Consider the following 25,920-nt stretch of genomic DNA (forward strand, 5'->3'; position numbering starts at 1 on the left):
TATGGGAACTCACACGTCATTTCACATTAAAAATGTGCAGTGTTGTGACTTCAGTAACAGGGTTGGTCACCATTACCATAGAGAATCTCGTCGAACTTCCTCATAACAGGTTGTTCCCCGTTGATGATGATTCTTCATTTTAAAACAATGGGAACCCATTTTATATTTAGGAAAAAACTTTAGCATTTGATTGTTATCTGTTAAAAAATTGAAAGAACTGTTTTCCACCTTCTTTTCCAAGAAAGTGTTTTCTGAGCCACTGGTTGACGTGAGGATAACGATTGGTTCTGACCGAACCGCTGTCAATGAACAATGACACTCAGTATCAATGAAAGGGCAGAGGAGCAGAATTAACAGACTTTCCTCAAGAGATGCCATTTTTACAGCTAAAGGTCAAAAAGCTCCAGAAATAAATCCCTGCAGCACAAATAAAAGGGCAACAAGTTTGTACTATTTTAAGATTTATGCCAGTTCCCTGTGGAGGCTTCTCTCTACTAGCACTGCATTACTCTGATGGACTCTTAAAGCTTTACATTCTAACATGCTGATTTTTTTTTTCAAAAATGTGTTTAATTGTGGATCACTGAAGGGTCTTTGCACTATTTGATGTTTCTTCAGCACTCATTTCCATGGGTATTACAGTGTAATGTGTACACTTAGTAGTGGCACATTAAACTGCAAATGGTGCATAAGTTCATGACCAGAAAGATTCAAACACTTACCTGTATGTGATGGATAGGACTTGACTGCATTTATTCATGATTCTAAACACTAAACTTTGGGGATGATCATGAAAAAAAAATTCACAAAAACAGCAACACTTTTATGTAAGAAATGAGAGTAGGAATCTTACCTTGCCAACATACAGAGGATCAGTCCCTGTGTATTCCTCAAGCACAAAGAACTGATTCCAAACCCAGTTTCGTTTCTGTCTTTGCAGGGTATCCCATGAATATTTGGGGTCACTGTGGGGTCGGTCAGGGGTCCTGTCAGCAGATTTCAGTCCCCAGCAGCTCATGTTCTCTCGCAGGAAATGAGCAGTGAGAAACCAGACAGTGCTGCATATGAGAAAACTCATCTGGGCCATGTAACGAATTACCACGGCGGATTTGAGAAACAAAACAAAACCCCAAATGTTCTGAAATATCACAGAAATGCAGAGAAAGAAATGTCAAACCCTTGTAGTTTGTGGTTTTTCCAAAGTTTCTGATGCTCAGAAATCCTTGAGCTGTGATTATAATGAGGCCATTCAGAAAGACGATTTCCTCATGGTTCTTCTTCATGAGGAGTTACAGACACCTGTCAGAGAAAGACAGAGATAAAACAACGTTGAGAGAATCTGCCATCAACTTTTTTAAAGAAAATTTGTGTTTGGAAAAGGAAATCACCACTGCAAAGCTTTGATGTTGTGAGTGAACAGCAGGGTGTTGCTAAAAATGTTTTTATGTTCCTATAGGACTCTTAGGTGTGATACTAGTAATAGCTCACGTCTGAAGCACAGGTTGAGATCAGGAGTTTCAAACACACACCTTTGCCATGCTGTTTGTGAACATTCACAGGAACTATAGATTCTGGAAAATGTCAGTAATGACGAAATTGTGACTAGAAATTTGTCGGTATTCAGTAATGTGATATATCACGAATATCAACATGCATTATATTGTTATCGTGAATAATTAATTATTACAAATTAGTCAGTTTTTTAATGCATTTTAATAATACATTTCCCATCAAATGGTCACATTGCACATGACCACTGCTCACTCTCATGTAAAGAAGCTCGAATGAGATATGCACTGAATAAAAGCACACATTCACTCTCTGACAGCAGGTGGCGCTGAACAGCAGAAATGCAGCCAGAAACAAAGCAGCTGTGCAGGACTACTTCCTAAAACTGATTCAAATGATTTAAACAAATTTATATAATCACAAATCAGATTTGTGTATATGCTATGGTGCTATGGTATCACAGCGAAAAATACTTAAATATTTAGAATATAGGCTATTTATTTTCCAACCTCTTCACATTTAATCTGGGCTATAACATGCCCTAGATATTGTTTGAAAATGTTTTGATTCTTTATTGTTCAGTCTAGGGATGTAAACGATTAATCGATTTTTGGTTAATTGTCGATAGGAGATGCAATCAATTAAGGCTGGCAATGGTCGGTTAACCGATTTAATGTTGGGCTGCATTTGGCTCGTGTTAAAAACAGGTGTGAGCGGCTGTGAGTGACAGTGACGGTATATTAATGCATCATCATTAATTCACATGTACTAATTAAGCTTTCAATGTGATTTAAACTTTAAAAGTACATTAAAATAGAAACAACACAAAAGTTGTTCAACATGAAAAACAATAGAAATGTAGTAACTAAGTCATTTCATCAGATTACTGCGCTTTGCAGGGCTGCAGGACACACAACAGACTATTCATTCCTACAATTTGTTAATTCGTTCCTACGATTAATTTGTGGCAATTGTCCATGTTTCATTAATTTTGTTCCCTAAATAACCCATGATTTAACTGAAATAAGGAAATAAATAGAACAAATTCTTAATGCATGGAATCTCATATGAAGAGGACCGTCTTTTCCGTCTATGTGCGAATGTGTAAGTAGTTTACATTATAAATAATAGTTTAACATTCAAATACATTGCGAATATGGAAACATCTGGATTTGTACCGAATGAGACATTAGCAGTAATCTCCAATCGAATCAAACCCATGCTTGCTTGTCCTCGTCTGCACGCACACACTGTCATGATCTAATGCACTAGATGCTGGATTTTTAAAAACAAATAGGCCTACAAGAATGCAAAAATTCAAAATCTGATATTTTCTAGAACACAATCCAGCAGGATTAGATTAATGTGAGCAACAGTGTTTTGCTGCAGCAGCGCCGATGGATGCGATTCGCTTAATGCATAGCGCAGTCACACGCGTGCCACAGTTACATTTGGGGATCATTTTATTTTAAATGCTATAATGTCAGTTGAAAACATTGCAATTGTGTTTTAAAATACAACAAAGAGCACCACAAAACCATTTAAGGAGGCTTGTTTAGCAGTCTTCGTGCCAGAAAACAGTCAACAAAGTAAATGATCTCAAACGTATGGCGCACTCTCTTGATTTTATCGAATGATCATAATCACATCATTTTATAATCCTGCTACTGGCATTTTATTCAGACTAAAACCCCATTAATTCAAGTGAGAAAGTATTTTGTGTGTGTGTGTGGTTTTTGCACATCCTGTCATGCCACTGACTGCTGCCTGCAATAGATGCATTTTGCAGCATTATGGTTAACTATTAATGGATTATTTGATCGTTAATTTAAACGACAATCGATCATGGAATTAATCGATATTTTACATCCCTAGTTCAGTCACATGTCACAAAAGTATTAGCAATTAATCGCTGCATGGAAATTGCTGCTGTCACATGCCTACTTGTGACCAGGGGGGGATGTTTTGAAACATTTTAATTCATAAAAATAAATCATGAGAACATGAACTAGATGATGTCATGCGCTAATTAGCATATTTATGACGTAAGTGCATTGTATTGTATTGCCTCCCTATGCTCACATAATACAATTTAATTTAGCCATTTAATTTAATTCTCAATAAAACTGTTTTTATTACTATATTTTAATGTTTCTGTTGTCAGACAATGGAATGAATATTATAATGACGCGTTCATTTTTTTACTGAAATTGCTGCTCCTCTCTGCGCTCGCTAAACACTTAATAAATTTATTAAAAATAATTAAGCAGAGGCAGGGATATATTGACCAGAAAGGGGGAAATCCCACGCATCCCCCCGGCAAATAGCACCCTGCTTGTGACTTGTCTGACAGTTATCTAACAATGCTTTTGGGAAACACACTCCATGGCAGTCATTTTTGTTAGTTATCTTGGCATATACTAATGCAAGCTATTAGTTAACTCAGGAGAAAAAAAACTTAGCTAATTTGATCTTTATAATTTTAGTGGTTTTACTTAATTCATGTTTTAGGTTTAGTGTGAGTAGCCCAGCTGTGTGTACACAAGTAGCTTTGTGGTACTCTTTCTGCTTATGTATTACTACATTAATTATGTAAAGGAAAAACCTATGAAATTAATTTCTAAGTATGATTTATATGAAAATATCAAAGTCAGGTATCAATGTAATCTGAAAATTAAACTTTCACAAACAGAATAAAGTTTCATCCACTCCATGTCTCAGTAAGTCAAGGAATCCTTCAAACAAAAACAAGCAGAACGGACTGAAGGTCATTTTCAGTTTTCCACATCAAAGTCTGTCTCAAAAATCCCTGCAAGGAAAGGCTGGAAGGCATTTGCCCTGGTCTGTTCCTGCCATGTCCCAGCTCTTCTCTGTGGGTGGGTGCCAGTTATAGAGATAATTGCTTCAAGACACTGATTTTCTGCTCGTTCCACTCACAGTGTCTCTCGTTCCCTCCGCCTCAGGCTAAACGAACAGCACTCGTCTATTGGCTCCTATGAAACGCTGCTGTCTCATTAAGTCTTGTGCTTTTCATCCTCCTTAACAGAGTGATTAATGCAGTGTGATAATTAACACACATAGTCTAAAGACCCTTTCACACTGCGATTCCGGCAAATACACGGGTAAAGTGTTCTGGCAATTGTTCCCCTGATAGCACTGCACGTACATTTCTGAGACGTCTATTTGACATCTGCATTTACATCTGCAAGACGTATTTTTTAGAGTGTTTGCTCATCTGCAACACGTCTATAGGATGTTTCCTTTTAGATGTCTATTAGATGTCTATAAGATGTTTATGATTTGGAATGTATGCAAAACTGACATCTGAAAGACGTCTGTCAGACGTTTGTAGACAGCAGATGCTTTCCAGATACTCCCAAGTAGTACAGACATCTTGCAGACGTACGAGTGCTATCTGGGGATCCCTGCTCGCTAGATTTTGCACTTTCATACTGCCAGTGATTACCCGGGATATGTGCGTGCTTTCACACACAACCCGTAAAGGTCCCGTAATGACACGTGACATTAGGACGTGACGTGTAATGTATGAGTCGAAAACGTTAGGCACGTAACGTTATACTTTCACTGAAGCTAGCGAACGACCTCGGCGTCAGCGCGGAAAGTGAGGAACTAACTGATCTCTGCTTCATTACAGTTTGCACATATTTTTTGTCGCGAACGTTGATCTTCCTTCAAAAGAGCCGGTAAAAGAGTCGCGCAATAACGTGCGTCATCACTACGACAAGGCATTAGATCTGGCTTTTGTTCACACAGCGCTCGTCCCGGGATTGAACCGGCAATGTTACTTTCCTGTCTAACTTGGTACTTTTGACCAGAATAAGCTACAAAAGGGCTTTTCCCACTTGAAATAGTTAACCCTGGGTCATTTCAAACCCCAGGTAAACAGAATCTGGGCTGTCTTTCTTCATGTTTCACACTGGGTTAAAAGTTAATCACGGGTTTTCATAAACTGCTGTTTCACACTGCATATTCCTAAATGCAGGTTTAAAGTCATTATTTGTGTATTTGCTGTGTCATTCTCACTAAGTGGAGGAACGCGTTGACATATGGCTCTAGCATTGCACATCCACATATAATATATATTGCCGACTGTACAATCAAGCTCTGCAAAATGGATGTTTCAGACAGTTGAAAAGACTGTTCTCCAGAGCAGGGTTTCAAATCCCCCAGTAAAAATGGTGCTGAGCCTGCTTCTAAATTACAGTACATGTTTGAAACATTCAATGACAATACCCTGTGGTTAAGCGCAGTGTGAAAAGCCCTAAAGTGGACTTTATTATGACAGTCAGAAGTCTGGCATTGTGAGAACCGATAACCTGTGCATGTGCTAATTTGTCTGTCATTCTGCATCACTGCATAATAAAGCAATGTTAGAGGAGCTTGTTGTGAATGAATGTCTTCAGCTTCATGTGTTTGTGGCTCAGAATGTCTAAATAAACTCTATACCTTTGAATCTTACACAGTTTTTAATGTGAACAAATCTTTGATAGACTCAGGATACATCACATCAGGAGATGTATATAGGTCTGAGACTGCATTTAGTGGCTTATCCAAAGATGAAGTGACCATCAAAACTTCAACTTTCTTTTCAACATTTTGACGATCCTAGATATTTCTCAAAATGTATGTATTTACTCTATAATGTCTTGTTACTCTTTTTATTATTATCATTATTATTTTTTGTCACAAAGTTTAATCCAAATTAATGTTAAATCAGATTCAAAATGTTTAATAAACAATGGAAATAAACAATGTAAAAAAGGTTACAATAAAGCAGTTAAATGTTTTTTAGGAATAAATATTTAGTCTATGAATGTGGAGGTAAAAGTGCCACCACTCCGATTTGATTTTAAATATGTTTTCTATAGGCCCCTGGTTTACATAATATATTTAAAAGTAAGCTCAATAAAATTTATGGTAATCTAAAAATGTGCTTTATGTAGTAACATCTAAATTAATTATTTTTATTTAACAAAACAAAAATGTCATTTAACATTATTAACTAATAAGGTTACACCTGCCCCCCCACCCAAATAAAAATAAATAAATACAAATTTATGGATGAAAACAAGAAGAAATAGCTCTTTAACATAACAATTGCATGTTTCCTCATATTACAGTGTGAGGTAAACGCTTAACGTAAAACTTTTCGCTTTGCGTTCATATACTCTTCTGCAGAGTAAAATATCCACTTTGATAATGGAGCAGTTGTCTTAGAATTAAGACGAGTTTATGACGTGTGCAATGTGAGAGAAAATTCATTTTCCCTAGTTGTTGTTTAAGAACATTAAGCCCCATTAAGATTTTTTTTGTGCTTTTCCTCTCCACTGCATTACACTAATATCCTTTGCAGTGTCTCGAACATGACACGGCATTCTAAAAACTGAAGTAAAAAGAATAAAGGTGAATTTTTTAAAAGAAGAGACCTTGCGCGTGTGTGTGTGTGTGTTTTTATTTTTCCAAATTCCACTGTTACGTCTTGCCAAACACACAACGGGGGCTGCAGAGGTGTCCTGTGTGCTTGAAAAACATAAACACAAGCATTCACTATACACATACACTCAGGAATTTTTGGAGTGCATTGAAAGCAATGTAGAACAGATCTGAAAAAAACAGTGTCAAAAAGGAAAGAGAAAGACACAGATTTATTTGTATATTTATCATATGATGTGAAAAGGTGAGGTATGAAAGACAGACAGTTTGATGGACAGTGTGAGGGTCAGCATCATCACAGTGAGATGGACAATATGATGGACAGTGTGGTGGGTCAGCATCATCACAGTGAGACTGACAGTGTGAAAGACAGTGTGATGGACAGTGTGACGGCAGTGAGAGGACAGTGTGATGGACAGTGTGATGATCAGCATTATCACAGTGAGAAGGACATTGATATGGACAGTGTGATGGACAGTGAGAGGACAGTTTAATGGTCAGTGTGATGGACAGTGTGATGGTCAGCATCATCACAGTGAGATGGACAGTGTGACAACAGTGAGAGGACAGTGTGATGGACAGTGTGAAAGACAGTGTGATGGACAGTGTTACGGCAGTGATAGGACAGTGTGATGGGCAGCTGTTGGACAGTGTGAAGGACAATTTCATGGTCCACTTCATGTGTAACTATGACATACTAATATGCTTTTATTATCCAAATCCGTTAAAGGATTTTTAGGCTGCATTAATTAGGTAAACCGGAACCGGAAACACTTCCCATAACAACCTATGTACTTGCTACATCATTAGAAGAATGGCATCTACGCTAATATTTGTCTGTTTCTCTCTTGTTCCGAGGTCACCGTGGCCACCAGATCCAGTCTGTGTCCAGATCAGAGGGTCACTGCAGTCACCCGGATCCAGTACGTATCCAGACCAGATGGTGGATCAGCACCTAGAAAGGACCTCTACATCCCTGAAAGACAGCGGAGACCAGGACAACTAGAGCCCCAGATACAGATCCCCTGTAAAGACCTTGTCTCAGAGGAGCACCAGGACAAGACCACAGGAAACAGATGATTCTTCTGCACAATCTGACTTTGCTGCAGCCTTGAATTGAACTACTGGTTTCGTCTGGTCAGAGGAGAACTGGCCCCCCAACTGAGCCTGGTTTCTCCCAAGGTTTTTTTTCTCCATTCTGTCACCGATGGAGTTTCGGTTCCTTGCCGCTGTCGCCTCTGGCTTGCTTAGTTGGGGACACTTCATCTACAGCGATATCGTTGACTTGATTGCAAATAAATGCACAGACACTATTTAACTGAACAGAGATGACATAACTGAATCCAATGATGAACTGCCTTTAACTCTCATTTTTGCATTATTGACACTGTTTTCCTAATGAATGTTGTTCAGTTGCTTTGACGCAATGTATTTTGTTTAAAGCGCTATATAAATAAAGGTGACATTGACATTGACATTGACATGTAACAGAAACTATGGACGCTCTCTTTTCTAGCATTTTAAATACAGTTGCTCCTTTCCGCTTAAGGAATGTTAAGGAAAACAGTCTGACACTGTGGTATAATGAGCACACTCACACACTAAAGAGAGCAGCCCGGAAAATGGAGCGCCCCTGGAGGAAAACAAAACTAGAGGTATTTCGTATTGCTTGGCGGGAAAGTAACCTATCCTACAGAAAAGCATTAAAAACTGCTAGATCTGATTATTTTTCATCTCAGAAGAAAACAACCATAACCCCAGGTATTTATTCAATACAGTGGCTAAATTAATGAAAAATAAAGCATCAACAAGTGTTGACATATCCCAACATCACAGCAGTAATTATTTTATGAACTACTTCCTACTACTACTACCTCTAAAATCATTACTATTAGAGATACAACTGTAACCATGCAGCCGTCAGCTACAGTATCACATCAGACAGTGCACTATAGACCCCCTGAGGAACAGTTCCACTCATTCTCTACTATAGGAGAGGAAGAATTGTATAAACTTATTAAATCATCTAAACCAACAAAAAATATATGTTAGATACTATTCCATCTAAGCTCCTAAAAGAGGTGCTTCCAAAAGTCATAGATCCTCTTCTGACTATTATCAATTCCTCATTGTAATTAGGATATGTTAACCAAAGCCTTCAAACTGGCCGTTATTAAGCCTCTCATCAAAAAACCACAACTTGTCCCCAAAGAACTAGTTAATTATAGACTGATCTTGAATCTCCCTTTTCTGTTCAAGATACTAGAAAAGGTAGTATCCTCACAATTATATTCCTTCTTAGAGAAAAAATTTATCTGTGAGGATTTCAAGTCAGGATTTAGACCGTATCATAGTACTGAGACTGCTCTCCTTAGAGTTACAAATGACCTGCTCTTATCATCTGATCGTGGTTGTATCTCTCTATTAGTGCTATTGGATCTTAGTGCTGTGTTCGACATTATTGACCACAACATTCTTTTGAATAGACTAGAACACTTTGTTGCCATTAATGGAAGTGCATTAGCATGGTTTAAATCGTACTTATATGACCGCCATCAATTCGTAACAATGAATGTAGAGGTATCATATCGGTCACAAGTGCAGTATGGAGTACCTCAAGGCTCAGTACTAGGGCCATTACTGTTCACGATTTACATTTTACCCTTGGGAGATATCATCAGGAAACATTGTGTTAGCTTTCACTGTTATGCTGATGTATAAACATACCAATTTGAAAAACTAATGTAATGCATAGTCGATATAAAAAACTGGATAATGAGTAATTTCTTACTGCTAAATTTTGGAAAAAAAAACAGAGGCGTTAATTATAGGACCTAATGGCTGCTCTGTCAATTCTTCGTCATCAATTAGGAACCTAGGTATGCTACTTTGATAGCAATCTTTCTTTAGAAAGCCGCGTTTCTAGCATTTGTATAACTACATTTTCACATCTCAAAAATATATCTAAATCATGGCCTATGCTCTAAATGTCAAATGCATAAATGTTAATCCATGCATTTATGACCTCAAGGTTAGATTATTGTAATGCTTTATTGGGTGGTTGTTCTGCACTCTTAATAAACAAAATGCAGCAGCTAGAGTTCTTACTAGAACCAGGAAGTATGACCATATTAGCCCGGTCCTGTCAACACTACACTGGCTCCCTGTCAAACATTGTATAGATTTTAAAATATTGATTATTACTTATAAAGCCCTGAATGGTTTTGCACCTCAGTATTTGAACGAGCTCTTGTTACATTATAATCCTCCACATCCACTGTGTTCTCAAAACTCAGGCAATTTGATAATCCCTAGCAGTCGTGGACAGTAACGGAAAATTGTCAAAATTGTCAGTTGTTTGGGAACTAAATCCGCTGTAAAGAGTGATCTATTTAAGCCCACTGAAAGGTTCGAGTGCAGACGATGCAGACACATCAATCAGCGTCTCTGTGTTTTAGGTATAAAAAAAAAAAAAAAAAAACAACAACAACATTAAACTAACACAGATAAAATAACTCATGCATGTTCAAATTCCCCGCTGCCGTAATATTAACAGTTTTATTAAAATGCTACCATGTCCTATGTGACGTCTGTTTTTATATTGTTTATCAACAGTAATGTTATATTGTTTTGATTAACTAGACGAGTAGACAGACATGAATGTTTATTCATAACCATACTGAAAATAAGTAAATATTGTTAGCTGATGCTAACTGTCTAGCTAACAAGCTTGCTGGTGCTAACTTGAGGTAATTTTTATAAATAATGTCCAAATATTTTTTATCAACCACCTATATATATATATATATAGATTACATCTGGGGAGAAAAGAAAGGATGTGATGTTCAGAACATGGTAACTACAGTAATTATCGAAGTGGGAGAAGATGCACCCCGTTTGGCCAGGGGCGTTTTTACACCACAGACAAGGTTTGAGAAGGAAAAAATCATTATGAAAATATAATTTTATTTTCCTTAAAAAGTTCTTCCTAACTTCAGGCCTTATTATCATGTCTGTAATGTTCTGTAAAACAACAAACTTTAAAATACTTTTTTCTTACTGGTGACAATCAGATGGCCAATTCTGCTTTCTCTCAGGTAGATCACAGTGTAAGCTTCACAGTGAACATTACTCTCGTCAACGTAGTCCACATCAACAACAAAAATATATCTTGACTCTATATAGTGGTTATTTTGGAAAAAAATCAAGTTCAAGTCTGCTTTATTGTCAATTCTTCCAAATGTACAGTACATACATACAGAGAATCGAAATTGCGTTACTCTCAGACTCCGGTGCACACAGATAACATTAACAGTAGAGCCTAAAAATTTAGATCAAATATAAAATGTAGATACAACTATACAATAAGAGAATGTAAAAAAAGACATATAATAAAATTAAAAATAAAGTTAAATAAAGCAGCGCAAGGCAAAAGGCAGATAGAGTGCAAATCAATGAAGTAAACAACAGTGCAGATAAATGTTTTTTAGTGCAAAAACAAAAGCTATCTAAGTCTGATTAAAGTGACAAAGGGCTCAAGAGCAGTTATTTTATTTAACTGATGAGGTAGTGGAATGATGTCAGTTCCATGGAGAATGAGGTAAGGAACCAGGCTTCCTGACAGCCTGGTGGATGAAGCTGTCCTTCAGTCTGCTGGTCCTGGCCTAGAGACTCCACAGTCTCCTCCATGATGGCAGCAGACTGAAGAAGCTGTGTGATGGGTGTGTGGGATCACCTGCGATGCAGAGGGCTTTTCGAGTGTGACGTGTTCCGTAAATGTGCTGGAGGGAGGGGAGAGCGACACCAATTTTCTTCTCAGCTGCTCTCACTGTGTGTTGCAGAGCCTTTCGGCAGGACGCGTTGTAGGCGCCATACCACACAGTGATGCAGCTCGACAAGATGCTCTCGAGGGTGCCTCTGTAGAAGGTGTACATGATAGGGGCCGGGGCTCTGGCTCTCCTCAGTTTGCGGATGAAGTAGAGACGCTGTTGTGATTTCTTGGCCAGTGCTGCTGTGTTTTCAGTCCAGGAGAGGTCCTCTGTGATGTGCACACCCAGGAACTTGGTGCTGCTCACTCTCTCCACAGTCGCACTGTTGATGGTCATGGAACGTGCTGAGTGTGCGCTCTCCTGAAGTCAACAACAATCTCCTTCGTCTTCTCCACGTTCAGAGAGAGATTGTTGTCATTGCACCACTTGGCCAGGCGGCTCACCTCGCTCCTGTAGTTTGTCTCATCTTTGTTGCTAATGAGACCCACCACAGTCGTGTCATCTGCAAACTTAATAAAGAGGTTGGAGTTGTGTGATGGTGTGCAGTCATGGGTCAGCAGAGTGAAGAGGAAGGGGCTCAGCACACATCCTTGGGGGCCCCAGTGTTCAGTGTGATGGTGCTGGATGTGTTGCGGCCGACCCGTACTGCCTGAGGTCTTCCAGTCAGAAAGTTCAACAGCCAGTTGCACAGCCAAGTGTTGAGCCCCAGCTGGATCAGTTTGTAAATGAGCTGTTGAGGGATGATTGTGTTGAATGCTGAACTGGAGTCAATGAACAGCATTCTGACATATGAGTCCTTTTTGTCCAGATGTGTGAGTGCTGAGTGGACGGCAGTGGCGATGGCATCATCGGTCGACCGATTGGACCGATATGCAAACTGGAAGGGGTCCAGGGAGGGGGGGAGGGCAGACTTGATGTGGTGCATGACTAGCCGTTCAAAGCACTTCATGAGGATGGGAGTAAGTGCAACAGGACGGTAGTCATTGAAGCAGGATGGAGATGGCTTCTTTGGAACTGGAATGATGGTGGTAGTTTTGAAGTATGTGGGAACAACAGCCTGACTCAGTGAGATGTTGAAAATGTCTGTGAAGACCGATGGAGTTTTGGTTCCTTGCCGCTGTTGCTTTGATTCATTGACTTGATTGCAAATTATTGCACAGATACTATTTAAACTAAGATGATGACATCACTTAATTCAGTGATGAACTGCCTTTAACTGTCATTTTGCATTATTGACACGCTGTTTTCCTAATTAATGTTGTTCAGTTGCTTTGACACAATCTTTTTTGTTTAAAGTGCTATTCACTAGGACCATGCCACAAACAAGCTATGGAACTGTTAGTTGGACAGAGAGTTGGGGAAGAGTAGAAAGAGGATGAAGGGGTCTAGGGAATGGGATGAAGGCGTCGAGGGAATGGGATGATGGTCAGATTGATCGGGGTATCTAGAATTGATGGCTCAGAGAGACTCAGGGTGGGGGTGCCATCTCTAGCATATATTTAGACCAGACAATGAGGACTCCCTGATACAACCTGATAGAAAGATAATGTGGCATAAGGTTAGCTGAATGGATGAGAAAGGGAGGGAAGGGTGGGTTCGAGAGAATGAGACTAGCAGTACGGTATGAGGTGGCCCAATATATATATATATATATATGGAGGTTTTTAGAAATCAGGTGATTGTTTGGAGCGTGTCCCTGCTCCCGAACCTTTGTTAATACCAATTAAACCCATTATAAATAAAGGTGACTTGACTTGACTTGATTGACAATGTGATCGCAGTGAGATGGTCAGTGTGATAGACAATAAGATAGACAGTGTGATGGACAGTGTGATGATCAGTGAGATGGACAGTGTAATTGCCATTGTGATGGACAATGAGATCACAGTAAGATGGACTGTGTGAAAAATAGTAAGATGGAAAGTGTGATGGATAGTAAAATGGACAGTGTAATGGTCAGTCTGATGGACAGTGAGATGGAGAGTGTGATGGACAGTGAGATGACATTGAGATGGACAGTGTGATGATCATTGGTCAAAATCATCACAGTGAGAATGACAGTGAGATGGACATTGTTATAGACAATATGAAGGACAATGTGATCAAATTGAGATGGACAACGAGATGGACAGTTTGTTGGACAGTAAGATGACAGTGTGATGGACAGTGAGATGGACAGTGTGATGATCAGTAAGATGGACAGTGTGATGGATAGTGAGATGACTGTGATGATCAGTGTGATGGACAGTGTGATGATCAGTGAGATGGACAGTGTGATTGACATTGTGATGGGCAATGTGATCACAGTGAGATGGACTGTGTGATAAATAGTAAGATGGACAGTGTGATGGGCAGTGAGATGGACAATGTGATGTCAGTCTGATGGACAGTGAGATTGACAGTGAGATGGACAGTGTGATGGAAAGTGAGATGGACAGTGTGATGGACAGTGTGATGGACAGCGTGATGTCAGCATCATCACAATGAGGATGGCAGTAAGATGGACAGTGTGATGGACAATGTGATGGACAATGTAATAAGTGAGATGGATAGTGTGAGATGGATAGTGTGATGAATAGTAAGAGGGACAGTGTGATGGGCAGTGAGATGGACAGTGTGATACCAGTCTGATGGACAGTGAGATGGACAGTGTGATGTATAGTGAGATGGTCAGTATAATGGAGAGTGTGATGGTCAGCATTATCACAGTGAGAATGAAAGTGAGATGGACAGTGTGATGATCAGTGAGATGGACATTGTGATTGACATTGTGATGGACAATGTGATCACATTGAGATGGACAGTGCGATGAACAGTAAGATGGACAGTGTGATGGGCAGTGAGATGGACAATGTGATTTAAGTCTGATTGACAGTGAGATTGACAGTGAGATGGTCAGTGTGATGGACAGTGTGATGGTCAGCATCATCACAGTGAGGAGTACAGAAAGATGGACAGTGTGATTGCCATTGTGATGGACAATGAGATCACAGTGAGATGTTCAGTAAGATGGAATGTGTGATGGATAGTAAAATGGACGGTGTGATGGTGACTCTGATGGACAGTGAGATGGACAGTGTGATGGACAGTGAGAATGACAGTTAGATCGACAGTGTGATGGACAATGTGATCAAAGTGAGATGGACAGTGTGATTGACATTGTGATGGGCAATGTAATCACAGTGAGATGTTCATTGTGAAGTACAGTGTGATTGACAATGTGATCAAAGTGAGATGGACAGTGAGATGGACAGTGTAAATGACATTGTGATGGGCAGTGTGATCACAGTGAGATGGACAGTGTGATAAATAGTAAGATGGACAATGTGATGGGCAGTGAGATGGACAATGTGATGTCAGTCTGATGGACAGTGAGATTGACAGTGAGATGGTCAGTGTGATGGACAGTGTGATGTCAGCATCATCACAGTGAGGATGACAGTAAGATGGACAGTGTGATGGACAATGTAAAGGACAATGTGATCAAAGTGAGATGGACAGTGAGATGGTCATTGTGACGTACAGTGTGATTGACAATGTGATCGCAGTGAGATGGTCAGTGTGATGGACAATAAGATAGTGTGATGGACAGTGTAATGATCAGTGAGATGGACAGTGTGATTGCCATTGTGTTGGACAATGAGATCGCAGTGAGATGGAAAGTGTGATGGATAGTAAAATGGACGATGTGATGGTGAGTCTGATGGACAGTGAGATGACATTGAGATGGACAGAGTGGTGATCAGTGTGATGGTCAACATAATCACAGTAAGAATGACAGTGAGATGGACATTGTGATGGAAAATAGGAAGGACAATGTGATCAAAGTGAGATGGACAGTCTGATGGACAGTTTGATGGACAGTAAGATGACTGTGATGGACAATGAGATGGATAGTGTGGTGATCGGTGAGATGGACAGTGTGATTGACATTGTAATGGACAATGTGATCACAGCAAGATGTACAGTATGATGCCAGTCTGATGGACAGTGAGATTGACAGTGTGATGGACAGTGAAGTGACATTGAGATGGACAGTGTGATGATCAGTGTGATGGTCAACATCATCACAGTAAGAATGAAAGTGTGGTGGACTGTGTGATGGACAATGTGATCAAAGTGAGATGGACAGTGTGATTGACATTGTGATGGGCAATGTGATCACAGTGTGATAAATAGTAAGATGGACAATGTGATGGGCAGTGAGATGGACAATGTGATGTCAGTCTGATGGACAGTGAGATTGACAGCGAGATGGACAGTGTGATGGACAATGTAAAGGACAATGTGATCAAAGTGAGATGGACAGTGAGATGGTCATTGTGAAGTACAGTGTGATTGACAATGTGATCGCAGTGAGATGGTCAGTGTGATGGACAATAAGATAGACAGTGTGATGGACAGTGTGATGATCAGTGAGATGGACAGTGTGATTGCCATTGTGATGGACAATGAGATCACAGTGAGATGTTCAGTGAGATGGAAAGTGTGATGGATAGTAAAATGGACGATGTGATGGTGAGTCTGATGGACAGTGAGATAAGATTGAGTTGGACAGTGTGGTGATCAGTGTGATGGTCAACATCATCACAGTGAGAATGACAGTGAGATGGACATTGTGATGGAAAATATCAAGGACAATGTGATCAAAGTGAGATGGACAGTGAGATGGACAGTTTGATGGACAGTAAGATGACTGTGATGGACAATGAGATGGATAGTGTGGCGGTCGGTGAGATGGACAGTGTGATTGACATTGTAATGGACAATATGATCACAGCGAGTTGGACAATGTGATGCCAGTCTGATGGACAGTGAGATTGACATTGAGATGGACAGTGTGACAGACAGTGTATGTGATGGACAGTGTGCTGGTCAGCATTATCACTGTGAGAAAGAGAGTGAGATGGATAGTGTGATGATCAGTGAGATGAACAGTGTTATTGACATTGATGGACAATGTGATCACAGTGAGATGGACAGTGTGATGAATAGTAAGATGGACTTTGTGGTGGGCAGTGAGACAGACAATGTGATGTAAGTCTGATGGACTGTATGATGGACAGTGAGATGGTCAGTTTTGATGAACAGTGTGATGGTCAGCATTATCACAGTGAGAATGATAGGGAGATGGACAGTATGATGGACAATGTGATGGACAATGTGAAGGACAATGTGATAAAAGTGAGATGGGAAGTGAGATGGTCATTGTGAAGGACAGTGTGATTGACAGTGTGATGGACAATGTGAAGGAGAGTGTGATGGACAGTATGGTGGACAGTGTGATGAACAGTGTGATAGTCAGTCTGATGGGCAGTGTGATGGACAGTCTGATGGTCAGCATCATCACAGTAAGAAGTACAGTGAGATAGACAGTGTGATGGACAGTGAGATGATCAGTGTGATGGTCAACATCATCACAGTGAGAATGACAGTGAGATGGACAGTGTGTTGGACAATATGAAGGACAATGTTATCACAGTGAGATGGTCAGTGAGATGGTCATTGTGAAGGACAGTTTGATGGGCAGTGAGATGGACAGTGTGATGTCAGTCTAATGGACAGTGTGATGGGCAGTGAGATGGACAGTGTGATGTCAGTCTAATGGACAGTGAAATGTCAGTGTGATGGATAGTGTGATGGTCAGCATTAGCATAGTGAGAATGGCAGTGTGATGGACAATGTTAAAGACAATGTAATCAAAGTGAGATGGAAAGTGAGATGATCATTGTGAGGACAGTGTGATTGACAGTGTGATGGATAATGTGAAGGACAGTGTGATGGACAGGATGGTGGACAGTGTGATAGGCTGTCTGGTGGGCAGTGTGATTGACAATGTGATGGTCAGTATCATCACAGTGAGAAGGACAGTGAGATGGACAGTGTGATAAAAAGTGAAAGGACAGTGAGATGGACAGTGTGACGGTCAGTGTGATGGTCAGCATCATCACAGTGAGAATGACAGTGAGATGGACAGTGTAAAGTATAATGATCAGTGCATCCTGGGACTCAAACTCTCCCCCCAAAAAAGCATAGCAGCAGCAGCAGCTGCAAATATCCAGCAGGACTGCTCAGAAGTGTTATGTGCCATCAGTCTTATCATCCTCTTTGATTTGAAGCAGAATGTAATACTATCATGTGTCCTCTAATGTCATTTTCTAATAAAATATTTGTCATTTCTTCAGTTTCAGCTTGCTTGTTTCTACAGTATTGCTTCTTTTCCATTAATAGGAACCACCGCTCAAATATCACATGTATAACGAGAAAAAAAGGAAGATTCATCACCTGTGCCTTTGCTATTAAAGCAACTGAAGTTCATGAACCAATCTCAGAAACTCTGATTGAGAAACAACAAATACATCTGAAGTTACCACAAAGAACAATATTTCTACAGTACCGGTAAAAATAATTAAACAATTTATTATATCTCTTAATCATGATATTAATAACATTCATTGTACTTAAGATAAAGTTGTTTTTAGAATTTAATCACTCTTTCTCTTGTTTTGCTTTTGTATTTCCCTATTAAAAATGTAATTGTTTAATTTACTGTTCAAAAGTAACACTGTTATTTTGATGTTATTATATTCATCAAAGAATCCTGAAAAAAAAGTATCATGTATCAAATGTAAACTAAATACACTCTTCCATTTGGTGAACCTCTATGCTGTTTCAGTAAAGTTAAATAGCAAATACACTGCTATTATTATCATTCCAGCATTTCTTTTCTTTTCTTTTTTACATTTAGTTGAAAGATTTAAGTAGATTGTATTAATGACTTGAGAGAAATTATTTTTCATTAGTACATATGTATCTGGTACAATGATCCTTGTCCTAGAATTTTTGAATCAACACATGAAGAAGAATAAACTAATAATCACCCAAACTGTTTACCATATAACAATCAGCATCCAGAAATGCTCACTGTCATGCAGAGACATGACAGCTATGCTATGACAGAAACCCACAAATGGATTGTGTGTGCATTCAAAATATAATATTCAATATTAAATATACAGAAAAACAGCATTTTATCTCATTTTACGATTCAATTAAGTTCTTTCTGAATAAAACATTGTTTTTTTTTTTTTTTAGATGGCACTTTTGGCAGAAAAGATTTAAAACAAACGATATAAGGATGCATTTTCTATTGAGCAACATTTACATTCTAATAATATTTTATTAAGTAAAAAATTACTAAAAGAAAGGATATGAGAATGGTTATTTCTGCCAAAGCCAATAACTAATTTGTAGTAACAAATATTAATTATTATTATTAATAATATTATTGTTATCACTATTTGAAAGGTGCATTCAAAATCCATTTAGTGCAAAAATCTGCCTTGAAAGTCTGGATAGGCTTTATGTGTCTGGTTCATTTATAACTTCTAAAAAGGGATAAAATGGCGAGGCGAAAAAAATAATTTGAAAATTATATAGTTTCTCATTTATATCCCTTTATAGTTTAATTTGTGTCCATTAATATAAAGATATAGCAATGTACTATACTACAAGTACACATAAATGATACAACAAGTTTGCATTTGAATCGTTATGATATACGTATTTTACTGTTCATATTAAATGTTCAAGACCCTCCTGATCATTTAAGACATATGCTAAACTATGTTATGTATGTCTCTTAAGATACAGTGAGATTAATTCACATTCATAGCACTCACACCCCACGCACCCCTTACTCATCAATCAATGAGAAAATCAGCAAATATACATTAAATAAAGCATATTTTAGTCTGTCATACTGTTTGAACTATAAACACATCTCAAACATCTGAAGGGACAAAAAGTCAGTGGTTTCAAGTCTTGTATGAGGTTTAGATGGATGTGAAAAATCCTGATCGCTCCACTCTATCAACATTTGTGTTGAATTCAGTTTTGAAGACATAATTTAAAGCCATGTGTTTTCTGTTTGTTTCTTTCTGCATGTGAATGTCCATCAGCAGAAGCGCGGACCCATTATAATTATTCATCACAAACATGCAGAGCACTCACCGAATGTGGAGAAACAGCCGCAGGTGTCATCAGAGGTGCTTGGGTTCATCTGATCCGTGTTGAAGCTCAGATCAAGTCAAGATGTGACAGAGAGCCGAGTGAAATCCTCTCATGTATTTGATGCTGCGCCACGCATGGAGACTGAGACTGTGCAAGAGGATGCTGCGCCTGTGTGTGTGCGTGTGTGTGTTGCTAATGCCAGCAGTGTGGTAAGAGAATCTTTTTTACAACTTTCTTTTTTTTCTACAACTTTCTCTATTTTGCCAAACAAACACAAAAGTTTCCCACCGTTTGTATCTGATGAGGCTCACTGAAGTGGTTCATAGGTCCTCAGTACATTAATTTCTTACTAGGCTGTAAACATCCTGCTTTGAAACACACTGCAACTTACAGAAGGTCATTTTTTATGCTGGAATCTCCTGATAGTGTGGTACACATAATCTCTGGTGAAACTTGAGGGCAGATCATACAGTATATACTGTTCTGTAAGATGTATTCACTATAACTTGGATTTTGTGTTGCTCAGTTGGTAGAGTATTGCATTATATGATGATATGTAATCATGCTATCATGGGTTCAATCCCAGAGAATGCACGTGCTGATAAAATTGATATGCTCTTTAAATAATAATTTTGCATGATTTCTGTGAGGGGTAGGTTTAGGGGTATATAAATTCAATTCAATTCAATTCAAGTTTATTTGTATAGCGCTTTTTACAATACAAATCGTTACAAAGCAACTTTACAGAAAATTAAAAATAATAATAATAATACAAGACGTAGTCAGCTAGATGATGAACTATCAATATTATTAATTAATAGTAATTATATGATGCAGTCACACATGTAGCAATAATTGTTAGTTCTGTTTGTTGATTCAAGGTTAGGATCATCTGGGGTCCTCTGAGGGTCAGCATCATCTCTTCTCAGGTGTTCTGGATCCAGACTGGAGCTTGTGTAAATCCTAGTTACCACGGGATGTAAATCCCGTGGCAAAACATAGAAACAAGATAGAGACATCATTAGCATAGCTGCTGATCCAACAAAGTAAAATTAGTTTAACCCAAGCTAAAGAATAAAAATGCAGATGCAACTACACTCACAATTTAAGAGATACATTATTCGAATGCTTGGCGAAAGAGATGCGTTTTTAATCTAGATTTAAACAGAGAGAGTGTGTCTGAACCCCGAACATTATCAGGAAGGCTATTCCAGAGTTTGGGAGCCAAATGTGAAAAAGCTCTACCTCCTTTAGTGGACTTTGCTATCCTAGGAACTACCAAAAGTCCAGCGTTTTGTGACCTTAGGGTGCGTGATGGGTTGTAGCGTGGTAGAAGGCTAGTTAGGTACGCAGGAGCTAAACCATTTAGGGCCTTATAGGTAAGTAATGATAATTTGTAACAGATACGGAACTTAATAGGTAGCCAGTGCAGAGACTGTAAAATTGGGGTAATATGATCATATTTTCTTGACCTGGTAAGGACTCTAGCTGCTGCATTTTGGACTACCTGTAGCTTGTTTATTGACGAAGCAGGACAACCACCTAGAAGTGCATTACAATAGTCCAGTCTAGAGGTCATGAATGCATGAACTAGCTTTTCTGCATCAGAAACAGATAACATGTTTCGTAGCTTGGCAATGTTTCTAAGATGGAAGAATGCAGTTTTTGTAACATTGGAAATATGATTTTCAAAAGACAAATTGCTGTCTAATATAACACCCAGATTTCTGACTGTAGAGGAAGTAACAGTACATCCGTCTAGTTGCAGATTGTAATCTACAAGATTCTGTGTGGTGTTTTTTGGTCCAATAATTAATATCTCTGTCTTATCTGAATTTAATTGGAGAAAATTATTTGTCATCCAATCTTTTACATTTTTAACACACTCTGTTAGCTTAGATAATTGGGAAGTTTCATCTGGTCTCGTTGAAATATATAGCTGAGTATCATCAGCATAACAGTGGAAGCTTATTCCGTATTTTCTAATAATATTACCAAGGGGCAACATGTATATTGAAAATAGAAGGGGACCTAGGACGGATCCTTGTGGCACTCCATATTTTACTGATGATAAATGAGATGACACCCCATTTAAGTAAACAAAATGGTAGCGATCGGACAGGTAGGATCTAAACCATCTTAGAGCCTGCCCTTGAATACCTGTATAGTTTTGTAATCGATCTATGAGTATGTCATGATCTATGGTGTCGAACGCAGCACTAAGATCAAGTAAGACTAGAAATGAGATGCAGCCTTGATCTGACACAAGAAGCAGGTCATTTGTAATTTTAACAAGTGCAGTTTCTGTGCTATGGTGGGGCCTAAAACCTGACTGAAATTCTTCATACAGATCATTTTTATGCAGGAAGGTGCTCAATTGAGCAGACACAACTTTTTCTAAAATTTTAGACATAAATGGAAGATTTGAAATAGGCCTATAATTTGCCAGTACACTAGGATCTAGTTTTGGTTTCTTAATAAGAGGCTTGATAACCGCCAGCTTGAATGGTTTTGGGACGTGACCTAAAGATAACGACGAGTTAATGATATTGAGAAGCGGTTCTTCGGCTACAGGTAACAGCTCTTTTAGTAATTTAGTGGGTACAGGATCTAATAAACATGTTGTTGGTTTAGATACAGTGATAAGTTTATTTAGCTCTTCCTGTCCTATATTTGTAAAGCACTGCAGTTTATCTTTGGGTGCGATGGATGAAACTGAAGTGTTAGACGCTGTAGAATCTACATTCGCTATTGTATTTCTAATGTTATCTATTTTATCAGTGAAGAAATTCATAAAGTCATTACTATTTAACGTTGGTGGAATATTTGAATCAGGTGGCGTCTGGTAATTTGTTAATTTAGCCACTGTGCTAAATAAAAACCTTGGATTGTTTTGGTTATTTTCAATGAGTTTGTGGATATGCTCTGCCCTAGCAGTTTTTAGAGCCTGTCTATAGCTGGACATACTGTTTTTCCATGCAATTTTAAAAACTGCCAAGTTAGTTTTTCTCCATTTGCGTTCAAGACTACGAGTTACTTTCTTGAGAGAGTGAGTATTACTGTTATACCATGGCACAGTACGTTTTTCTCTAACCTTTTTCAATTTGATGGGGGCAACAGCTTCTAATGTATTAGAGAAAATAGTGCCCATGTTGTCAGTAATTTCGTCTAATTCATGTGTATTTTTGGGTACAAATAGCAGTTGAGATAGATCAGGCAGGTTATTTGCGAATCTGTCTTTGGTGGCTGGAACAATAGTTCTGCCCAGACGGTAACGCTGAGACATATAGTTAATATCAGTTATACGCAGCATGCACGATACAAGGAAATGGTCTGTAATATCATCACATTGGGGTACAATATCTATAGCAGTAAGATCGATTCCATGCGATATAATTAGATCTAGTGTATGATTAAAACGATGAGTGGGCCCGGTGACATTTTGCTTGACTCCAAAGGAGTTTATTAGGTCAGTAAACGCAAGTCCTAATGTATCATTTGCATTTTCAACGTGAATATTAAAATCTCCCATGATTAGCGCCTTATCAACTGTAACCAGAAGGTCTGAGAGGAAATCTGCAAATTCTTTTAGGAATTCTGTATACGGCCCTGGTGGTCTATACACAGTAGCCAGAGCAAGAGATACATTAGATTTCTTTTGCATGTCTGACAGTGTAACATTTAGCAAAAGTATTTCAAAAGAGTTAAACCTGTATCCTGTTTTCTGGGTAACATTGAGAATATCACTATATATTGTTGCAACACCTCCTCCACGACCAGTCTGACGGGGCTCATGCTTATAACAGTAGTTTGGTGGAGTAGACTCATTTAGACCAAAATAATCATTTGGTTTTAGCCAGGTTTCAGTCAAGCAGAGTACATCAAAACTATTTTCTGTGATCATTTCATTTACAATAACTGCTTTGGGTGTGAGTGATCTAATATTTATGAGCCCAAACTTTAAAAATTGTTTTTGTTCATTTACTTTACATTTTTCTGGTTTAATTACGATAAGATTTTTTCTAGATCCTACATTATATTTTGACCTCACTATTCGGGGAACAGACACAGTCTTAGTAGTTTTTACAGCACAAGTACTTTTATCATTTAAGCGGGTGGAACAAAACTCATCATAATAGTTATTAGAGAATTGTCTTACTAGTCACATGGAGCGAAGTGTCCTGGAGATGTTGTCAGAGAGCAGCTCCGCTCCGAGAAATCACCTAGTAAAATATGTACAAATTACTGTGAGGTCAGTGTAAAAAGTCCACACTCTGCATTTAAATAAACGTGCATTTTGATTGGTAATGATGTTATATGTCATTTCATGATGACAGACCATAGACAGTAAAAGAAATGGACATAGCGACCCCATTGGAACTCAATTGAGACAAGTGAAGCCCATTTTTAGCGATTTTTAGCACTTCCGTTTCTGAGGCGCAGACTCAAACTAAGCTTGATGACGTCAGCAACCTGTCTGACAGATGTACATCTTCTAGTAGCTGTGCGTGAAAACTGCCATCGTTGATCTTGCAGAGACGGCGAGCTTGAGCGGGGAGTTCTGTGGCGTGAGTGAGCAGGAGTAAGTATTCTGATTAATTATTTTGTATAGTATTTTAAAATGTAACGCCAGTACGCTATATTAAGTTAATGCATACTATTAAGAAGTTATGTAAAATTATGTTCAAGAACTGATATGAATTCATACCCAATAGTTATTTAACCGACCAGGGATCGAATATTTTAAATATAATTTAATTTTTGATGCACATGATGTTGTATAACGTTAATGGGCGCTGAATATAACCACAAAATGGCGTTAACTGTTATCTACACATCTACATCGCAAGAGAAATGGACGAATCAGTCATATAAAACAGTTATTCAGTAAATCGCTTGGACAAAAGCGTCTGCTTTGGCCTGTTAAATAACATATAGATAATAAATGGACAATAACGAATGTCACCAATAACATCTATAACTAATGGTTGCCATTTTCATTTTTCTTTCCTCATAGGTAAAAATACTAACTTTTCTTCTGCTAACACCAGAAAAAGAAGAAAGAAAAAAAACTAAAACCATGGCTAACTACGCTACCAACAAAGGTAAGCCATATTAATATAGTATCATTTAGAATATATAGTATAAAATATGGAAAGCAACACTGTAAGAGAGAATAAAATAATAAATTAACCTTGTGTAAAACCTATATTCATGGCTGGACTGGCCATTGGGCATACCGGGCATTTGCCCGGTGGGCCGACGTGCTTTTTGGGCCGATATATCTCATACTCATACTTTTTTTTTTTTTTTTTACGGCCCATAAAATTTGTACATCGGCGGCCCATTCGTTTTGTTTTGTTTTGCTTAATTGGCGGCGCTGGGTTTGTGCCGGTGTAATGCATTGGTCAAAGTCAGTGTTAGTTTTTTTTTCTGACAGACCAGCCCATGAAACACGTAGATCAGCGGCCCATTGGCTCTTTTCTTGATTGACACTGGGCTGGCCCAATCACAACTTTAAACGAGTGAACGAGCGGCAGCAGTGTCAGTGTGTATCTGTAAAAAAGATGGAGAAGAAACGCAAGGAATGTGCAGATAAATAGCGTGAAAAAATAGAACCAGGCCCTTAAAGCAGACACTGTAAACTGTGTCAAAATATATGTTTTCTGACCTTCATCAGCTCCTGTGGCAGATGATGATAGTGAGGACGGAGGATCAGGAGAGAGATGAGAAAGTGTAGAGCCTGCGGTAAGCATAACTACTTTCAAAACACTGAGGCCATGTCATGAGTGTAGATTATTTCCACATCTGCATAGTTGACGATTACCGCAATTCACTAGAAATTTAATAAGAGGCGTTTGTAAACCATGTTTTCCGCCAAAATAAAAGCTTGATGCAGTTTGCGTCAAAATAAAAGATCATGTGCTTATCTCTTTCAAGGATAGAAATTGGTACAACTAATTAAGAAAGTTTCCTTTATTTTTTTGTGCATTTGTTTTACAAAATATGGCTATTACTGTCATTGGATTAATATTATAACTATTATTATGTATAGGTGTAATGTAAATAGACACTGTAACTAAAAGAGGTTTGAATTTTTCTTTGTGTATTTGCACACTGAATATGGGTTGGAGCTTTTAATTTTGAACTCTCAAAGTGCACCAGATTAATGAAT

The 25,920-nt window shown here is 38.5% G+C and overlaps 1 protein-coding gene across 1 annotated transcript in view; it reads right to left on the reverse strand.

Annotated features, from left to right (window-relative positions):
* LOC132123956 (cadherin-7-like) overlaps positions 1 to 19,918 on the reverse strand; it is a 156,367-nt gene extending 136,449 nt beyond the window's left edge. Inside the window, exons 1-2 of the mRNA XM_059534647.1 lie at positions 19,746 to 19,918; positions 854 to 1,299 (exon numbers count right to left, since the gene is read on the reverse strand). Coding sequence (XP_059390630.1) covers positions 854 to 1,087 — 234 coding nt within the window. The 5' untranslated portion in view covers positions 1,088 to 1,299; positions 19,746 to 19,918. The remainder of the gene's footprint in view (positions 1 to 853; positions 1,300 to 19,745) is intronic.
* Between the last annotated feature and the right edge of the window lie 6,002 nt (positions 19,919 to 25,920).

The sequence above is a fragment of the Carassius carassius genome, chromosome 42 (assembly GCF_963082965.1).
Source record: "Carassius carassius chromosome 42, fCarCar2.1, whole genome shotgun sequence".
Lineage (NCBI taxonomy): Eukaryota > Metazoa > Chordata > Actinopteri > Cypriniformes > Cyprinidae > Carassius > Carassius carassius.